The sequence below is a fragment of the Xenopus laevis genome, chromosome 2L, assembly GCF_017654675.1.
Source record: "Xenopus laevis strain J_2021 chromosome 2L, Xenopus_laevis_v10.1, whole genome shotgun sequence".
Taxonomy (NCBI): Eukaryota; Metazoa; Chordata; class Amphibia; order Anura; family Pipidae; genus Xenopus; species Xenopus laevis.
This window is the reverse complement of record NC_054373.1, coordinates 96,900,164-96,921,501: the sequence shown is the minus strand read 5'-3', so window position 1 is coordinate 96,921,501 and position 21,338 is coordinate 96,900,164. Positions and strand designations below refer to the sequence as shown.

The 21,338-nt window shown below is 37.6% G+C and overlaps 1 protein-coding gene across 3 annotated transcripts in view; it reads right to left on the bottom strand.

The window, feature by feature from the left end:
* Window positions 1–429: 429 nt before the first annotated feature.
* The window catches only part of usp32.L (ubiquitin specific peptidase 32 L homeolog), a 112,183-nt gene continuing 91,274 nt past the window's right edge, over window positions 430–21,338 (bottom strand). For all 3 annotated transcript variants that reach the window (XM_041582229.1, XM_018246844.2, XM_018246845.2), the window contains exons 25-34: window positions 20,058–20,169; window positions 18,900–19,108; window positions 17,958–18,142; window positions 16,367–16,453; window positions 14,688–14,808; window positions 14,374–14,565; window positions 10,682–10,970; window positions 6,701–7,122; window positions 6,145–6,237; window positions 430–5,469 (exon numbers count right to left, since the gene is read on the bottom strand). In XM_041582229.1, the coding sequence (XP_041438163.1) occupies window positions 5,296–5,469; window positions 6,145–6,237; window positions 6,701–7,122; window positions 10,682–10,970; window positions 14,374–14,565; window positions 14,688–14,808; window positions 16,367–16,453; window positions 17,958–18,142; window positions 18,900–19,108; window positions 20,058–20,169 (1,884 nt within the window). In that variant the 3' untranslated portion in view covers window positions 430–5,295. The remainder of the gene's footprint in view (window positions 5,470–6,144; window positions 6,238–6,700; window positions 7,123–10,681; window positions 10,971–14,373; window positions 14,566–14,687; window positions 14,809–16,366; window positions 16,454–17,957; window positions 18,143–18,899; window positions 19,109–20,057; window positions 20,170–21,338) is intronic.

Genomic DNA, 21,338 nt, shown 5'->3' with positions numbered 1-21,338 from the left:
TATGAAAGATTAACAGTGACTGCAATATCACACAGCGCCCTCTGTTGGTTATACAAAAGATTAACAGTGATGGCAATATCAAACAGCACCCTCTGCACATGGTAGTGGGACAGTGGGACACAGTAATCCGTTTGGTAATTCTCTGTCACCATCAGCTTTGCAAAGAAGTCCGGTTGATCGCTGGGGGGTTGCTTTGGCAGAATGTGCGCTGCTGGGAGACAGGGCTGTAGTTGTGTCTTGGCTTATACTAGAGTCAATAAGTTTTCCCAGTTTTCGTAGGTAAAATTAGGTACCTCGGCTTATACTCAGGTCGGCTTATACTCGAGTATATACGGTAGGGACAGATGTTTATATTATTTAAACACTAGAGATGTTCCCATCATTCTGTTATGAAAGCGACGAGAGAAAAACTTCACACAGTCTACAAGATTAACATCTGCATCCAAAGCTTTTAATCATTTGGAATAATAGTTACAGATAAACTGGGTCACTCCATGTACAATTACCAATACTTTGTTTTTTTTTTACATATCATATTTCAATAACATCAACACTACTGTATTTACAGAGCATGTATGTACATAAAAATCTTTCTAAAGTCAGTGCAATGTCAATATATTTTATACAAGAATTTACAAAGTGAACAGTTAACTGTAAATTTAATAAACATCCTGCTAATTCATCAGGTCATATAATTTAAGAAAAACAATAATTACAACCAAATAAAAGAGACATAGAGAATTAAAAAATATAAAGGTGCTACCAACTTAAATAAAATGATTCACTTGACAATGGCCATTCTTCCGACAGAGTTTGTTCGTAAGGAATTGAAGCACGGTAATAAGGATCTAGATTCCTGTCCCTATTTTTTGTTTTAAGTTTTAGTTTTTGAACATTCAAAGGGAAAATAATATTGAAGAGACTAGCGAGTTCGTTTTGTCAAAATCCCTGACACCATCTAGTAAAGATCAATGATAACACTGGAAAAGAAGTATTGAGATGGCAACGGTCTCTGGGCAGGTCTTTATTAGTTAAAACCATCATACATATATATTAGTTTAGATAGGGAGCCAGTTGTTAAAGGCTAGATGGGTGTACATTGCTGTATTGTGCTCTCCTTCTCACAACTTCAAAATCACAAAATTCTAAAAATGATTGTTCACCTTTAAATTAACTTCTAGTATGATATAGACAGTGATATTCTGGGACAATGTGAAATTGGTCTTCATTTTAATTTGTGTTTTCAGTTTTTTAGCAGCTGTCCAGTTTTGAATTCCAGTAGCTATCTGGTTGCTAGAGTCCTATTTACCCTAGCAACTAGGCAGACTAGAAAGAATGCAAGATGCATAGGGCCTGAATAGAAAAAGATAAGTCATAATTGTTTTAATAACAATTAAATCAAATCTTACCTGAGCCATAGCTTTGCTGTGGTCAGTGAGCCCCATTTGATATATATAAAGAGGTGGCAAATAATTTAAAAAATGACATAAAAAAATATATCAGTTGAAAAGTTATGAATAACATATTTAAAGTTAACATAAAGGTGAATGATCCCCTTTAAAAACGAAATATTGTGTGTGTTGTTGATACATTAAAAGGAAAACAAACCATGTATGGCCTTATATAGTCTAAAGTAAAATATATACTGCTTTTATCTAAAGATTGACATAGTTACTGAAATCATTAGTAGTAGTCATATAATTCAGGGACAAGATGTCTTATACATTAGTACTACAAGATGAGTACTCTGGCACAGGACTGTGGTTTATTTGGGTATGGAAATATTAGGGATGGTATTTGTAAACAGAACATAATACATCATGGAGATTAGTAGTATAATAGAAGATTGTTCAGTACCAGTGCAAAATATGGGAAGACCACAATCTGCAGTGGGTGCTTTCCATGGGTGGCTGCTGGGAACTGTAGTTAGTAGCAACCGGAGAGCCTCGGGTTGCAGATCCCAAAATTACAGGGAAGTTTTTAATAACTCTGTGCAAACACAGGAACATTTCAAAAAATCACAATGAAACGTCACTCATTTCTCCCTTTCTCAAAATATTTCCCATTTGTAGGATTGCGTTACCAGTTCTGAATGCTACAGAGGAAGGCGGCAGGCAGACAGATGCCTCTTACCTTACTAGAAGTAACCTCACGTATGGCTGTTGTGCTTAAATCTCAGCGTGGAGAAGTAAGCCGAGTATATTCAAAGAGAATTCTAGAATTCAAATATTGTGCTTATTGCCTAGTCCAAAAACAAAGGTATTGCAATACAATACATAGAAGAATGCACAGTTATTTTTGGCTGTCATGAGTTAAACTGATCTGGCTAAATCTAATAAGGTACATTTTCAGTGCAAACAAGTGAGCAAAGGTTTATTAAATAAAAAAAAAAAAAGAAGAAAATGACACTGTTCGGTGGCATCAAGAGGGCCCTTCACTGGAAAGCATTTTTGACAACATGCTGACCTTACATTTCGTTAAGAGAAGGACAAACCCAAGCAGGAGACCTTCAAATCAGTCTATACAGAAATAAAGGTGGCAAAGATAGGGCTACTAGGAAGGTGGTGTCAGCAATGCACAGCAAAATAAATGCACCAGTAAGGCTAATGCCACACACAGTGCAGCCTTGGCTTCTCTACCCAAGAGAAGACTATGGGCTCCCCTCGGCCATGTTTCTAAACTGACACGCATGGAGTTGGCCTGTGTAGACATGGTGAAGAGAATCAGCTTCTCTTCTCGTGCATAGAATAACACAGACAGAAGCCAAGGCTGCAGTCATGTGACAGTACAAGTAGCTAGGAACTCAACTAGGCAAGCGCAGTGCCGGATATCTATAGTTAAACACTGTGGCAGATTTTTGACACAAAGACATATGTTATGCTGGCCATAGATGTGCAGATATATCCTCATGTCTGACGAATGATCGTTCCTTGCAATCTTCCGACCTACCACTACCCCATTCAGATTAAATAAAGTAATGAAAAGAACAAATCAGAATTAATGGCTCTGGCCATTAATTCACAGACAGCAATAGTACTAAAGTTATATTCGACAAATAGTAGTGACAGTCACCCGCTGATATTGTCAGATAGGCAATGCATGCAGAGATATCATTAGCCGACAGAAATCTTTTAACCAGTCTTATCACCATGGCACGAAAAAATGTCGGAACAATCCACACATGGTCGGAAAATAGTAAGAAGCAAAGATTCATATGACTTTCTCTTTGCATCTATGGCCAGCTTTAGTATCACAGGCTGTAAATAAAGGAGTACTAGTCTCCCAACAGTCACTTACTCCTTTCAGGTAGTTTCAATTTAGATATGTGGGTCAGGTTAGTACAGCTACGGGATTTATTATCAAGAAAGTGTGACAATTCAACATTGCCATTTAAACAAGCCATTCTTCATGCTTTACACATTTGCTTTTAATCTGTAATAATTAGGCAGTACCTTGTTAATTCAATCCTGGGATTTTCCAGATTATTTCCATATGTTTAGTAGCACGGTGCTCCAAATTATAGGAAAAAACTAGAAAAAATTGTAAAACCTCAGACATTCCAGATAATAGATCCCATACCTGTATTTACAGAGTGGCTGCATAAACACAATAAGAGTGTTTCTATAGCAATGGATGATTTAGACTAAATGTCCCTCATGTTGGCCTACCATATACCAGTGAAGCCTAGAAATGAATACAATCATACTTTTAGAAATTGCTAAAATAATTCTAACCTGCTTTGATCATATAGCCTTCCTGAGGAAAAAAAAACAACTGGCCATTTTGAAGAAGTTTGTATGGTGTCTTAATCCTCACTTCAGTGCAGAACACACAGTACCGCATCAACCTCCTTTGTGTTGGGATTTGGTCCTAGCACCCATGTCAGTAACCTTCCTAGGCTGCAGGAGAAGTGGTCCAATCACGGCCTGGCATTAAGAATCAACACTGAGTCACCTGGATTATAAAACACCTATGAAGGTCATGACAAAGGATGCCAAGACCTAGCAGCATGCCATGCATGGAGTTTCCAAGTGGAGGTCTACATTACATCAATTACATGAAGTAGCAAACACCATGGAACCGCATTTCTGTAAGTGGACACTGCCAACATACCGGGCAATAAACATCATATTATGGCAACTAGCCACAAACTATTAACTATTTCAGTTACAAATTTGATGTGGGATTTTCAACTGGCTTCAACTTCATTGTGCTCTAGTTCTTTTCCGAATTGATGGGGGAATTTTCAGTTTTCCCTCTTAACCGGCTCTTTGAGTGCTCTTACTTAACATATTTATAAATTTCCATTTGGTAAAATAAATAAAATCTTTTTTTTTTAAATGTCAGAGGAAATGAGATGCAAGATCAACGGAGAGCAATCGAATAAATACATTACTACATATTCTTCCCTGGTGGTATAATATTAAGACGCAATATTTTTGCTGTGGATTAACATTTAATAGAGTATTTAACACAATCACTGAATCTATACCATACAGCAATGGCATGGCACAGTTCAAAGGGGCAGTGAAGGTGTTATGGCAATTTTTAGCACTCGAGCATCACTTTTGTAAAGGCTAAAAAGCCCATAGAAGAACAGATGCTCCAATAACATTCACAATAAAACCCTTCCACCCTCACTATTTTTTCAGTTTGTGCTTAGGCATTAAAATAAATTAAACAAAATAACAGAACTAGCATAGAAAACTAATCTTTTTGTAAATTGTTTTAATTGTCCCTCTGTTTTGTATGCTAATCAGGTTCGTTGAAACAAATGGAATTATTTCCTAGGTACCTCTTTAGCAGTTTATTGATATTATGCACTTATTGCATTCAATACCGTGTATGCCATTTTTAAAGTGCATAAACCCAATGAACAACATGCAGGATTTCTGAAGGCAAAGTATCAGAAGCCATTCAGATTATACTACCAACAACGAGTTGGTATTAAGGTCTAGTCTTGGCACAGTGATAAAAAATGTAAAAAAAAGCAGTATATGTAATAATGTGCCAATATGATAGACTGCTGGAAAGAGGCAGCAATGACAGATGAAACTGTAGTATTAATATAAATTAAAAACAGTCATTTGGCAGAAAGCAAATCCCAAGATAACGGAAAAAAAAACAGAGGAACATTTAAAAGAATTTAGCATTCCATCAAACAGGTTTGTATTTTCAACACGGTCAACATGCAGTGCTATTGTTGGTCAATTAATGACCAATAAACCATGTTCTCTTCAGTTCCAGTAGTTTTTCCTCTTGATACCCTACTGCGGTATTGGAAGAGCAGTCAATTTATTGCAGCACGCAATATTTTTTGTAGTCGGATTCAAAATCTTCATCCATGCTGCTAGTGTCTGCCATCTTTTTCCCATCGATCTTTGGCAGAAATTGTGCATAGTCCACCCCTTGCTGTTCATAGAAAAGGATGTATGCAGAGTCTGTGTCAATTTCATCAGGGTGCAATTCCTGCAAACGAAGAAGAAAGCACTGAACAGAAACTGAGAGGAGGACCCACCGCTACAATTCGCTAAACGGCAGGACATTTCAACTGATCTAGTTGTCAGTGATAGGCAGAAAAAGTTTTTAGTGGCTTTATTTACCCCAAACTAATCAACCACATCTAAGGCTTAATACCCACATACAAATACACTGCAATCCTTATATTTGACTTGGAAAAAGCTGGAGGAAGTATGACACCCAAGCATATGTGCATGGTTGCAGATAATAGTGGGTAATAATCACATATACAAGTGTTTTGACACTGTGATTTCTAATGAATAACATGAGGTTTGAGAAGCATCAAATATTCAATGGTGATTCACAAATAACATATCAGTTAAATATAAGGTTAAGATTAGCTTTCCTATGTCATTTCTTATGATACTATCACTTTGGGCAAGCTTCAAGCACAAATTTAAAAGCATTAACTGATATACCACATGCCTAAAATGTCAGCAATTGTTTATAAGAACAAGTGTCAGCACTGTGACAGATACTGTCCCAAAGTGGGGCAGAATGATAGGACCCAGATTACTACAGTTGCCCTTTTATTTCAACAGAAAATACAAGATATAATAATGTGTAATTTATAGAAAAAGTAGCATATAAAATACTGGTAAAACATGAGGGCACATGTCTTACCTTGCAGCTGCTGTCATTGTAGCAGTACCATTTCGCATTTGGATTTTTGGCATAAGTGACATAATGACCTCCACCCAATATTCCTGAATGGCACTAGAAAAAAAAAATAGAGGACATCGGATTGGCATTACCAAAGACTCCAGAGATGCAAACACATCAAATGAATAGCTTATTTTTCTTATTCTCTTTTTTTCCCCCACTATCCGAATAGTAACTAGTGAAACTGTGCAGTTATAGATCCGTCACTAAGAGACACATTTAGTTATATTTGATTGTCCATGTCAGGGAAAGATTTTTGAGCTATATTTGATTCATAATCATTGAAGAGTCAAAAAGAACGTTTGAACAGATTGTCCTGTTTAGTATTGAGTGCTGTGAGTATTTTATCATGCCTTTTCAAATCGACCAACAACAGTCTTACCGTTTTTTTTTTTTATGGCCCACAGGGTCTAATGGTTAAAGGCGGGTTTAACCTTCCAAATAGTTTTAATTTTAAGCAATTTAAACGGAATTTTTCAAATACGTATTTCAAATGTTGGGCAATAACCCTGCTTACCGAAATTGCATAAAGGTTGTAAATAGGTTGACAGCTGATGTCATCTCTTTGGTCATCAGTGCTGCCCTCTTCTTCCCCTGTGTGGTTTTCCAGCTGCCCATTGCTGCACGTGTTTTGATCATAATTCAGCCCATTGGTTAAGACCACCTCTGCATCCTGAACAGTCGAGGTTTCCCCTTGACTTCTGCAAAGCACCTTATTGGAGTCTACTATATCTGAACTTTCTCTTGTTTCATTATCAGTGCCATTTTCTTTGTTTTGATCCAGATTTTCTTTACTACTTGAAAGTTTTTTTACTCCAATCTGAGGCAAACGAAGACGACCTTTACCCCTTCCTAAGTTTCTGGGGCTATGGTTTGGGCTATTATTTTTGCTTGTGCAGTTTATATTCACTTTCCTTCCTTGAGATGGTGATGCTGCAACTAAACAAAACTATTTGTTAGTGTAAATGAAGTCTGACTTGAAAATTTTGGATAAAGTGTTTTATAAAAAATATAAAATAGAAGTAAATGACAGTTTAATTAAAAATATGCATGTACTATACATATATGTAACTAACAAATTATATATATATATATATATATCTATATCTATATATATATATATATATATATATATATATATATATATATATATATATATATATATATATATATATATATATATACAGTGGTGTGAAAAACTATTTGCCCCCTTCCTGATTTCTTATTCTTTTGCATGTTTGTCACACTTAATGTTTCTGCTCATCAAAAACCGTTAACTATTAGTCAAAGATAACATAATTGAACACAAAATGCAGTTTTTAAATGAAGGTTTACGTTATTAAGGGAGAAAAAAAACTCCAAATCTACATGGGCCTGTGTGAAAAAGTGATTGCCCCCCTTGTTAAAAAATAACTTAACTGTGGTTTATCACACCTGAGTTCAATTTCAAAGGTTATAAAGCCATTTCTAAAGCTTTGGGACTCCAGCGAACCACAGTGAGAGCCATTATCCACAAATGGCAAAAACATGGAACAGTGGTGAACCTTCCCAGGAGTGCCCGGCCGACCAAAATTACCCCAAGAGCGCAGAGACAACTCATCCGAGAGGCCACAAAAGACCCCAGGACAACATCTAAAGAACTGCAGGCCTCACTTGCCTCAATTAAGGTCAGTGTTCACGACTCCACCATAAGAAAGAGACTGGGCAAAAACGGCCTGCATGGCAGATTTCCAAGGCACAAACCACTTTTAAGCAAAAAGAACATTAAGGCTCGTCTCAATTTTGCTAAAAAAACATCTCAATGATTGCCAAGACTTTTGGGAAAATACCTTGTGGACCGACGAGGCAAAAGTTGAACTTTTTGGAAGGTGCGCGTCCCGTTACATCTGGCGTAAAAGTAACACAGCATTTCAGAAAAAGAACATCATACCAACAGTAAAATATGGTGCTGGTAGTGTGATGGTCTGGGGTTGTTTTGCTGCTTCAGGACCTGGAAGACTTGCTGTGATAGATGGAACCATGAATTCTACTGTCTACCAAAAAATCCTGAAGGAGAATGTCCGGCCATCTGTTCGTCAACTCAAGCTGAAGCGATCTTGGGTGCTGCAGCAGGACAATGACCCAAAACACACCAACAAATCTACCTCTGAATGGCTGAAGAAAAACAAAATGAAGACTTTGGAGTGGCCTAGTCAAAGTCCTGACCTGAATCCTATTGAGATGTTGTGGCATGACCTTAAAAAGGCGGTTCATGCTAGAAAACCCTCAAATAAAGCTGAATTACAACAATTCTGCAAAGATGAGTGGGCCAAAATTCCTCCAGAGCGCTGTAAAAGACTCGTTGCAAGTTATCGCAAACGCTTGATTGCAGTTATTGCTGCTAAGGGTGGCCCAACCAGTTATTAGGTTCAGGGGGCAATTACTTTTTCACACAGGTTTGGATTTCTTTTCTCCCTTTTCTCCCTAAATAATAAAAACCCTCATTTAAAAACTGCATTTTGTGTTTACTTGTGTTATCTTTGACTAATAGTTAAATGTGTTTGATGATCAGAAACATTTTGTGTGACAAACATGCAAAAGAATAAGAAAATCAGGAAGGGGGCAAATAGTTTTTCACACCACTGTATATATTTATATATCTATATATATATATATTTCCAAATAGTCCTGTTTGGTGCACACAGAAAAAACCTTTGCCTGCCTGGGTGCTGGTAATACTCCATCGTATATATACTGCCAAAATTAAACCACACCCACAGGTCTTGTTATGTGATACAGAAGTAGTTTATTATCAAAGTTTCAGCCCCTCCACTGGGGGGGGGGGGTGTGTGTGTGTGTGTGTGTGTGTGTGTGTGTGTGTGTGTGTGTGTGTGTGTGTGTGTGTGTGTGTGTGTGTGTGTGTGTGTGTGTGTGTGTGTGTGTGTGTGTGTGTGTGTGTGTGTGTGTGTGTGTGTGTGTGTGTGTGTGTGTGTGTGTGTGTGTGTGTGTGTGTGTGTGTGTGTGTGTGTGTGTGTGTGTGTGTGTGTGTGTGTGTGTGTGTGTGTGTGTGTATATTGGTTCCAATGAGTATCCGCACTCTGATGCACTCCAATGGAGTTTTCTTCTGCTGGGGTGCACGGTTAAAATATATATATTCAAATTCTGCGAAGAACCAGCACTCCCATATGTAAAAAGTAGTTTTTTTTTTTTTTTATTTCTGTTGCATTCCAACGTTTCGGTCCCTATTGAGAAAGGTCCCAATAGGGACCGAAACGTTGGAATGCAACAGAAATAAAAAAAACTACTTTTTACATATGGGAGTGCTGGTTCTTCGCAGAATTTGAATATATATATATATATATATATATATATATATATATATATATATATATATATATAATCCTCCAATGAAGCAGCCACACTCGCAGGAGTATAAATGTTTTATTAGGAAACTAACCTTTCAGCTGCAACTCAGCCTTTGTCAAAGATACACAATGTTATACAATTCACCCCTAGATACCCTGTCAATGGTGCCAATGGTGTTTAGGGGCGATAATTTAAAAATAACTGGGTAAATAGAAAGGCTGTGCAAAATAAAAAATGTTTCTAATATAGTTTGTTAGCCAAAAATGTAAGTATAAAGGCTGGTGTGCCACACAACAGAACACTACTTCCTGATTTTCAGCTCTCTTAGTTAGTCAGCGACTTTAAGGGGGGCCACATGGTACATATCTGTTCAGTGAGTTTGCAATTGATCCTCAGCATTCAGCTCAGATTCAAAAGCAACAGCTATGGCCCATATGCCCCCCACTGGTCACTGCCTGGTAACCAATCAGTGGAAACCAAAAGAGCTGAAAAGCAGGAAGTAGTATTCTGGCTATTATGTTAGACATCCAGTCACTCCAGCCTTTATACATTACATTTTTGCCTAACTTAACTATATTAGAAACATTTTGCACAGCCTATCTATTTACCCAGTTTTTATTTTTATAGTGAACAATTCCTTTAAGCTAGCAAGATGGCTAAACAAATCAAGCGGCAATTACATTTCAATAAATAAATGTGATGAACCATCTAATACTAAGTTAATACAAGTTAATACTTGGCCATGATATTCTCCAGTTCCTCACAAACATCTACCAGTATAGAGAGGTCTATATAGTGCACCCCTATAATGCACAATCATTTTCTATAAATTGGTATGCAGAAATATGTAACCTTATGCGGTGGCATGTGAGCAACAGTGCTTATGGAAAGAATAGTATCACACTGCAACAAATCTGGGGGTACCTTGAAAAGAACAAAGATCACAGAAGCAAACATTTTACTTACAATGCTATAAAAATCTGTAGGTGTACATATATTTGCATGCTACAAGTAGGGTAGCCACCTTTTCTGGAAAAAAATACCAGCCTTCATATATATTAATTTTTTTCCCTATTAATAACATTGGGATCAACCATCATTTTTACCGGCCAGGTGGCAACCCTAGCTACAAGGGAACTATCGGAACACTAACCTTTTAGATTGTTCCCCATTGAAGAGTTGAGGACAGGCTGATTTCGGCAAGGTGCATCTGAATCTCCAGAAAGGATAGGGTTTGCAGGCTCCTTCTTCCCTTCCACCTGGGGCAAACGTGTCTCTGGCTGATCCTCAGTTTGAAGCACCATTTGCTTTTTCTGGTTCGGCGTTGGTCCTTTAGGAACCAAAAAGGCACTCGGATCAAAGCTCTCTCGAGGAAATTTTACTATCTTCTGAGACTTTATCCAGCGACCATTTACAAACTGGAATCTTTTCAAGTGGATTATCTGAGATTTAAAAGAAAAAAAAAAGAAGAGAATTGTTGGGTCAAAATCTGCCTGTACATGAAGTGGGATATTTAACAAGCTCTAACTTTAAAACCAGGTGGAAATATGTGACAAACTAGTAGGTGATTTTATCAGAGATGAAAAATTAGATCTCAATCTATACTAGTTCAAGTTTCTCAAGCTTGAATGTTTGAATGTTCGGGAATGAAAATAAAGATGTGAACATCTGAATGAAAAATTCTGCAGCCTTTTAAGATCCGAAAGAAGTCAGTGGGGGATGTAAATAAACCCTTTATTCCCCAAGTTTATTAAAACAATTGTGATTTTGTAATCTCATTGAAATCTCATTGAAACTAATGGAAATACCATTGTTGTCTGTGGACAAATACTTTTTAACTATTTAGCATGGATACAAAACCCCTCTACATTGGAGGTGCTATTAGTACTCACCTTGGTTTGGGCATTTTAAATAAAGATAGTGTATCCATATCCATTTGAGTTTTATAGTGTCGTAGCACAGACATCCCTTTTGCAGAGATAACAAAAAGCATGGCACCACTTGGCATTCAGGCAGTGGCGTAACTACCGGGGGAGCAGGGGGTGCGATTGGGGTAGGGCCCCCCCGGCAGCTCACGCGCCACAATTCCCTGCCGTTTCCGGGTGTACGGAGGGGGGGCGGGGGGCCCGGCAGTGCGTCCCGTGCCAGGGCCCGCCCCCCTCTAGTTGCATCACTGCATTCAGGACAATTAATTTTTATCTGAGAATACACTCTGTCTGGCCTAACCCCTTTAGGTTGAGCAGAGCAACACGTTTCTCTCTTTAAGATTGCCATAATAGAAAAAAAAATCAGTCAGGAGGTTAATTATGTTTTAAAAATGGTATGGAAAGCAAAGAAACATGTCCTCATCATTGCTTGCTCTGATCTTTGCCAAGTGAAAATAAACAGAGAAATTATAATGTATTTCAACAGGGCCACAGCTGAAGGTCTGCCAGGATAAGGCTCCCAATGTTCTATAATGTTTTTGCTAATATCTTATTAGTCACTGAATAATTTATACTATAATAGATGCCAAAATAAAGACCCCAAAATTGTTTTGCTTCTGTATCTCATTATGTCTGTATTGGAATTGCACGCATAATCACATAAGCAAGTGTCCAGAGGGAAAAAGAGCTGTTTAGAAATTAAGATCTGAAATGAACAGTTAAACTGTCCTAAAAAAACCAGTTAGGTCCATAAATATTTGGGCAGACTTCTTTTTCTACTTTTGGCTTTTCTACTTTTATACATTACCACAATTAATTTTAAATGAAACAACTCAGATGCAGTTGAACTGTAGCTTTAATTCAGTGCGTTGAACAAAAAGATTGCATAAAAATGTGAGGAACTAAAGCCTTTATTTAACACAATCCCTTAATTTCAGTGGCTCAAAAGTAATTGGACAAATTAAAAAACTGAAAATAAAATGTTTATTTCTAATACTTGGTTGAAAACCCTTTGCTGGCAATGACAGTCTGAAGTCTTGAACTCATGGACATCACCAGATTCTGGTTTTCCTCCTTTTTAATGCTCTGCCAGGCCTTTACTGCAGCGGCTTTCAGTTGTGGTTTGTTTGTGGGCCTTTCTGTCTAAAGTTTAGTCTTCAACAAGTGAAATGTATGCTCAATTGGGTTCAGATCAGGTGACTGACTTGGCCATTCAAAAATATTCCACTTCTCTGGGTTGCTTAGGCTGTATGTTTTGGGTCATTGTCCATCTGTATTATGAAACGCCTCCCAATCAATTTGACAGCATTTTGCTGTATTTGAGCAGACAGTGTCTCTGAACACCTCAGAATTCATTTGGCTGCTTCTGTCCTGTGTCACATCATAGATAAACACTAGTGTCCCAGTGCCACTGGCAGCCATGCATGCCCCCAAGCCATCACACGCCTCCGCCGTTTTACAGATGTATGCTTTGTATCATAAGCTGTTCCACACCTTCTCCATACTTTTTTCTTGCCATCATTCTGGTAGAGGTTAATCTTTATTTCATCTGTCCAAAGAATGTTTTTCCAGAACTATGCTGGCTTTTTTAGATGTTTTTTTTTTTTTTTTTTAGCAAAGTCCAATCTAGACTTTCAATTCTTGATGCTTATGAGTGGCTTGCACCTTGCATGGCACCCTTTGTATTTACTTTCATGCAGTCTTCTCTTTATGGTAGACTTGAATATCGATACACCTACCATGGAAATGATTCTTCGATCATCCACCACTGTTGTCTTCCCTGGACGTCCAGGTCTTTTTGCTGAGTCCACCAGTGCTTTCTTTCTCTGAATGTACCAAACTATAGATTTTGCCACTCCTAATATTGTAGCTCAGAGTCTGAGGAAGTGCCGGTATTGTTGGCACAAAACGCGTTAGTTTAACTACTCACCCACTGCCAATGTATATCAGATAGTGTGTTCAAATAAAAGCCATTTTGCTAATACAACAATAGTGACTCCGTTGGATGGTTTGGTCAGCGCCGAATTGCGGCTTATATAGAGTGCAACAAGTTCCAGATTCAAGTTGCCGGATTCCCATGAGAGCAGCAGCCGACAGGGAGACGCTACACTAGACGAGGGTGAGCTCTGCTTTTCTACACATCCTTAATTTTTGTGGGACCTAACTGTAGCTTCTCTGGGGCACAAACATGGATTTAACAGTGTTATATCCTAATGGGAATTTTGTATTTCTACAAACATGGTTTCTGTGTAAATGAGATATTTGTATTTGATTATTCACACATGGAATAAGATTCTTATGCTGGAATGCAGTGTTAATCTTTCGCCAACATAATGGCCTAGTTTGTCAATAGAACATTCATTCTTCCAATAGCTTTCTTACATATCCTTTGGTCTTTAACAACCTGAAGACAGACAGCAATGAACTTTTGGATAGAAGATACTCCTTGCAACCCTGCCATGCACACCATTGTTATCCAGTGTTCTCCAAATTGTAGACTCTTTAACACTGCCATTTGACTATGCAAGGGAGGCTTTATTTTACTTAGATGTTAGCCTTCGGGTTCTTTTAGTTCTGCCATCAGGGCCGCCATTAGAAATCATGGGGCCCCGTACAACAAAATTTTTGGGGCCATCTGTGTTGTTAAGATCAGACTTGGACAGTGAAGGCTGGCTATAACCGCATTTATTGAAATACCTGACTGTAAATTCCCCTTCAAATTAACTGTATGAGGTTCACATACTTTTGACACAAACAAATCTGTAACAAGCATTAAATGATTTTGAGTCTGTTTAAGTGGGATTTCATTATCTAATTTTAGTGTTTTTACTAATATTTCTGAAAATAATTTAAATTCCAAAAAGGGTTCGCCAACTTTCAAGTACCAGTGTAACAACAACAAATTCACAAACTCATTTACCAAGATTGGTGGAAGTCTCCAAAGGTCAAGTTTTTTGGTGGCTAAACAGTGGGTTTTACACTTGGAGCAATAATACATTTCATCTTCTCCAAGTTCCTCCTCACTAGTGAAAGCTCGGAGACAGCTATCAAGGTTTATAGGCTCAGCTTGTGCTCGACGACTCTGTTCAACACTCTCATGCTCTTCAACAATCTGCACCAAAGCAAGTGGGTAGAGATCAGTTTAGAAATTACTTTACACAACTTTGAAGCTTGTCTTGTGTTTTGTTAGCCTCACAATATAACTATCTGCACTAAAACAGTAAAACTATTTACCCGTTCTTGTGATGTTTGGTAACGAAGATGAAGGGCAGTTGGGTCCCAATCCACAGCAATGTATGCATTGCCAATATAAGCACGGTCCTCAGAACAATCAATTTTACATCCCCTGCAGAACCTAAATTAAAATGAATTGGAAAATGCAGTATCTGAAGACAAAGCTACAACATAAACAAAGCAATACAGTTCCACAACTGTACCTCCAAATATTTCTGGAGTGCATGTGTATAATGTGGTGCTTGAGTAATTCCTTTGGATGTTAGGTAATGTCACCATTTACAAAGGAAAAATTCTGTTTTTAGTCCTAATAGATTTCATTTCTTCCATTCTGATTGCCCTGTTTATAGGAACGGTAAAATCAACAAAAAAATTTTTTTTAAAAAAATTTGTTCGTATACAACAATGGTCGCCCTGTCGCCTTTTTGGAAGAGGACAGGAAGTAGAGATTTGGTAAGTTGTTTCTTAATAAAGGCTTTGCTATTTTAAAGTTTAATTTGTCTTGGTGTTTATTTTTCGTTGTATACAAACGAATGTTTTTAAAAAAATTTTTGCTGTTACTATGAGGAATCTCCTAGAGTTTACTGTATCATTACTAATGATAAAAATTATACTGTTGCAGACTACAGTATTGCTAACTATAGCACCAACATAATCTATCAAGCTGTATATAGGTATTTATATATATATATATATATATATATATATATATATATATATATATATATATATATATATATATATATATATATATATATATATATATATATATATATATATATATATATATATATATAAATAAAGGTGTATATATACCTTTATGGAAGCTGTGGCATAGCTTCAGTGGTTGTAGCACCCCATACCCCCCCTTTAAACTAGTGGTGATCCTATGCTTTTAAAATTGGGCGTTTGTTTTGGGAATATCTCTCCTTTAAAAGCCTGATTGCTGGCTGGGGAGGATTTAGCCCTCAGTGAAAAAACAGCGTTCAATGGACATTGATTACAGGTAATGCTAGAATGCACATAAAAAATAAATAAAACAAGTTAGGGACCGCCATTCGGGGTTTAACTTGACGTGGTATGGTGGCTTATCAATTTTATGATCATAACTTTGTAACAAAATAACCCCTGTTTTGGGTACATATGCAATAGCATTTATTATACTTATATATATATATACTTTAAAGCCTTTAGAGTGCTCCCACAACCCCCCTGTTTTGATATTATATATATATATAGGTGTATGTATATATATATATATATATATATATATATATATACACATATACATTTATATATATATATATATATATATATATATATATACACACACACACACATATCAGAATTTAGTGTTTCGTGTATGTGTGTGTGTATATATATATATATATATATATATATATATATATATATATATATATATATATATATATATACACACACACATACACAAAACACTAAATTCTGATACAAAAGGCAAAGAAGGCCACGCACAAAAAAAAAAAAGCATGTTCTCATCCTTCTCAAAATCCCCCTCCCGCCAAAAAAAAGAAATATAAAGGCCACAAAGCACTGAGCATCATTCTGTGTCTTTTTACAGTAGAGCAATAGGGAAATGTAATATGTGAACACAAATCTATCATTCAGTCAGTCATTAATATGGTAAACGTAATATTTACCTGTACCAAGGGCAAGAAGCACAGGAATTACCATCTTTCTGAACCACTCGCAGAGTGAAAGGATACTGATAGCCCATGCTATCATCACTGGGTATGGAGGGGAGAAAAAGGTTTTTTGAAGTCAAACTTTTATCTTCATAAAAAAAAGCAATAACAAAACACGGACACATGATGGACACTGATCCCATCATTTTCAGTCAGCTAACTTGTCAAATGCTGGCATGACATGCTTTATACTAACAGGTTTAGAATAAATAGCTTTTAGGCGACAACTAAAATTGCATCTGGCTCATTTAGTATAAACATATATTCTATGTCGTGTGAACCCAGCCATATAGATTCAATTATTCGTTTTCAAACAGACAAGTGACAACTTTTCATGTTTAGATCAAGAGCTCTAGTATGGAAATTAAGTGAAAAGCCTAGAATTGATCTAAAGGTGTGGGATCTGTTATTTGGGAACCAGTTATCCAGAAAGCTTCAAATTATGGGAAGACCATCTCCCAAAGAGTCCATTTTAAACAAGTCATTCTAATTTTTAAAAATGATTTCTTTCTACTTTGTAATAGTAAATATTACCTTGTACTTGATGGTAACTAAGCTTCATAAATCCATACCGGTGGCAATATGCCATCGTTTAAATCATTTTTAGTAAAATTAAGTAATAACGACCACAATTTTGAAAAGATCTCTTATGCGGAAAAACCCCAGTTTCAAGCATTCCATAAAATACCTGTATTTGCTATATTTTAAAGACATACCGGTTGAAACACTTTTCGCAGGCATTTTTTTTTAACTTGTTAACACCATTCCAAACAACAGACATGTCTTAGAGCTCCATGATCCCTAAGCTTAAGGAGGAGCTGTAGGACCATGGAGTACTAAGCCAACTGTGTATTTTGGTATGGTATTAGGAGCCAAGTGTGCTGTGTACTGCTGGACAAGGCCTTGGCTGGAACTACTGACTTCCCAGTAGGGATGCACCGAATCCACTATTTTGGATTCTGCCGAACACCCGAATCCTTTGTGAAAGATTCGGCCAATTACCGAACCGGAATTTGCATATGCAAATTAGGGGTGGGAAGGGGAAAACATTTTTTACTTCCTTGTTTTCTGACAAAAAGTAATGTGTTTTCCCTCCCCGCCCCTAATTTGCATATGCAAATTATGATTCGGATTCGGTTCGGCTGGGCGGAAGGATTCAGCCGAATCAGAATCCTGCTGAAAAAGGCAGAATCCCGAACCGAATCCTGGATTTGGTGCATCCCTACTTCCCAGGCAACTTGGTAGTGGATTACTGTTGTGATGTGGCTCTCAATGCTATGCCACTATCTCACTACACATACACACCTAATGGATGGATGCCATTAGATATATACGGAAAGTAACATTTGAAGTATACCATTCTTGCCTACTTGAACTCTCAGTCAGATATTGGGAATTCTGGCTACAAATAGGAATTGACAATGTACGGATTCAAATCATCAGCTTTGCACTGAAATCGGTGTGTCCATATTATCTCTATTTGGCCAAACACCACAAATATATGTGACTGGGTTGGGAGGGCTAGTAAGAGCATTATGATACTTACCAGTCTTGTGCATGGTTACTTGCTTCCTGTGGCGGAAGTGGACTTGCAAGCCTGGAAACCTGAATCCAAACAGCATCGTACAAGTCTTTTTTTCTTGTGTGCACAGTGCAAGGAACAATTAAAGGCATTCCAAAAAGGCTGGGGCGATTTTTTTGAAATGATAAAAAGTACAACTCAGTCCTCATCTAAAACAACAGGAAGAAAAAAGTTATTTAGCTGGGTCTCATGACAGGGTTTATATTTAAAACAAAAATAACAGTGTCCATACTTCTATTTTCACATACATTTCATAGGCCCGGGATATATTTTATTAGATATATGAAAATATAAATGTGAAATATCCATACATCTATAAATGCATTCCAATACACAGTGGTCCTAAATGCTTTTATATGATTTATAAATGTTATTCCATACAATCAGCTAAGCACTGTTGAAAGATGTGGTATGGTGCATGTCATGTTAGTCTTGGTTTCTAGCCATGTTGATCGCTACCTCCCTAGGGTAAGGCACGGGCTTGCAAAATGATTCAAATCAGGCAATAAAGTGATCACTAACTCCAGTGTTTAACTGACTGGCAAAAAGCTTCTTTGCTACAAAAGTGCTTGCTGAAATATTTAATGTTTGGCATTTTCCCAGCCACAGTAGGGAAGTTGTTGACCAAGTCAACAAGCTACAGATCTAAAGTTGCAAGAGCGGTGCTGACTTTTTTTGCACTTTTTTAAATTATTACATAAACCCGATCACTGGGGATAACTATTCAATTTGTTTTTTCCCTACTGCCAGAGGGTCCCTAATACTTCATTGAAATTGTGCAAAGGAAAGGATAACTTATTCGCAATGAACATATATTTTCCATTAAGTTTTATAACATTTTCCTCCATTAGATGGTAAATAGTTTTTCCGTGAATCAGTGCAACCATTAAAAAGCAAACTTCTTACCATCTTTCGGTGTATTGCAATAATATACCCTATGAAAGGACCTTCTGAATGCATGGAGACATGACCATTAAGAACTCCATTCCCCACATGTTTTTCTGTTCCACATGGCACTACTGTATTTGGCAGCCCATTGGGGATAAGTGTTGGTCGATTCAGTCCTCCATTTGACAGACTGTGAGGCCCATTTGATGATGGCACGGTGTTGGGTTCTGTAAATTAAAGAATATTATCCATGTAGTTTACTTACTATTACATTGCAATTAATATGGATTAGGATCTAAAACTCTTTGGCTAGGCATTTCTTTAGATTCATCAAAGCTAATTAGGAAGGTCACTGACAATTTATTAACATAAATTACACAATACTACTAACTAAAAAAAAATCCCATTCTCTCCACTTCCAGAAAAACATGCCAGGTTTTGCAGAGTTGCAAATCTGTTATCAAATGTAGATATTAAACTTGGACTATGTATAAGCAATACAAACCCCAATTTCAATGAATTTGTCACTTGCAAGCCCTTGTTTAAACACAAAGTCATTGATGCTATTTTGCAAAACAAACCTACGTCACTAACAGGACATTTTATTGCCCACGATTAATCTTGGGGACAGCATGATGACAAACATATGCAAAGTAGGAAACTTCAGTCATATGGTTTTCCTAGCAGCAATTCCAATGTTAGCGGCTGGAGAGGAAAGAAGGGATGTTTTGCCCACTGTAACAGAGATTAATCGTGGGTGACAAAACTTCTTATCTTTAATTGCCCCAATATCTATTGGCTACACCTGGCTTAGTGTACCACCTCCAGGTGTCATCTGCACATGTAAAGCCAGAGTTAAACATAATTAAGATGAAGAAAAAAAAACGTGTGATGTAGATTTCACAGATTCCATAAGCTTTGAGCTCTCAAAGGGGGCATGGAGCCCCATCTTGAGGGCTATCACCTAAAAACATTTGGTAGGCAGATTTATATTGGCCCCAATTGGGGGCTTTGGAGCAGTGGAAGAGGGGCTCAGTCTGAAAGCAAGTTAGAGATGTGTAAACAATGCAATTTGCAGTCCCAGATACACCTAAATCCCAACCAGGAAATCAAGCTAGGGTAAGGTTAGGGGTAAATATTCTTGAAAATAATTTTACAAAAAATACCACAACTCACCTGTTTGCGTGGGGCTTGTGGCAGATGTTGGAGATCCTGGAATAGGTATCTCAAAAGCACATAGAAAACCACTTACTGAAAGGCGAACTTTTTGGTTATCCTGGGGGAAATTCTTAAAGAAAAATACATGAAAAAAAAGTACAGTGTCATTATCAATTATTCTTGTGTTCAAATGGAGACAACTGAAATAGGGCAAAATAGCACAGACTAAATTGCCTCTCCTTGTTTTCTTAGTGAACAACTTTTTCCTCCTGATTTGTCAGCAGTGGCCTCCCTCAAAATCCTACTGTGATCTGATCATACAGCACTACAAATCAGCCATACACATTTGTGGACACATCATACAAAAGCTGACTTCTCTGGCCCAAGGGAATTCAGATGCTGTGGTAAATGGCTTGTGTATGACTGGTTTCAATTTGGGGATTTCTCCTGGTGTATCAGAAGGGAAGTACATAGACAGAAGTAACAAAAAAAGCCATGTCCTGAAAAATATATGTATGTGTGCACAAGTGTGAGCACAAGTTGCATGCTTGTGTATATATTTGCATATTTTTTTATTTGAACTCAAACTTTACAAACTCACACAATCTCTAATTCTGCAATATTTGGTTAATGCCAACATGTCAATGCCCTCAAAGGTGGCCACAGATGTAACAATTACGATCTTTTAAGACTGTTCGTTTTCAATACAAACATGTTAGAGTTTAATCGTCAGATATACAGATACAAACAATACAATTGTACCTGTATCTGATGATTCAGCACTAGCAGTGGCAGATGTTGAAGGCACCTGATCAAAATGTTCCAGCTAGCCCAATTGACAAAGTGACTGATATCCAAGCAGATGTTGGTTGGCTCATCTCCTACCCACTGTATATCGTACAATATTATTGGTGCGTCTGTGGCCACCTTAAAGGGGAAGGAAACCTAGTTGGCGCAAACCCCCCACCCCCCCTCCCGTTTGTTGCCCACCCTCCCTCCCCCCCTGGCCTACCCATCCCGCTGGGCAAATGCCCATAACTTGTTACTTACCCTTCTGCGCAGGTCCAGTCCAGGGAGTTCACCGACGACATCTTCTTCCACGCGATCTTCTTCCTGCTTTGAACGGCGCATGCGCAGTAGGATCATTTTGCCGGTACGATCTACTGCGCATGTGCGTGACTTTTGGCGCATGCGCAGTAGATCCGTACCGGCGAAATGATCCTACTGCGCATGTGCCAAAACGCCGTTCACAGCAGGAAGAAGATCGCGTGGAAGAAGATGTCGTCGGTGAACTCCCTG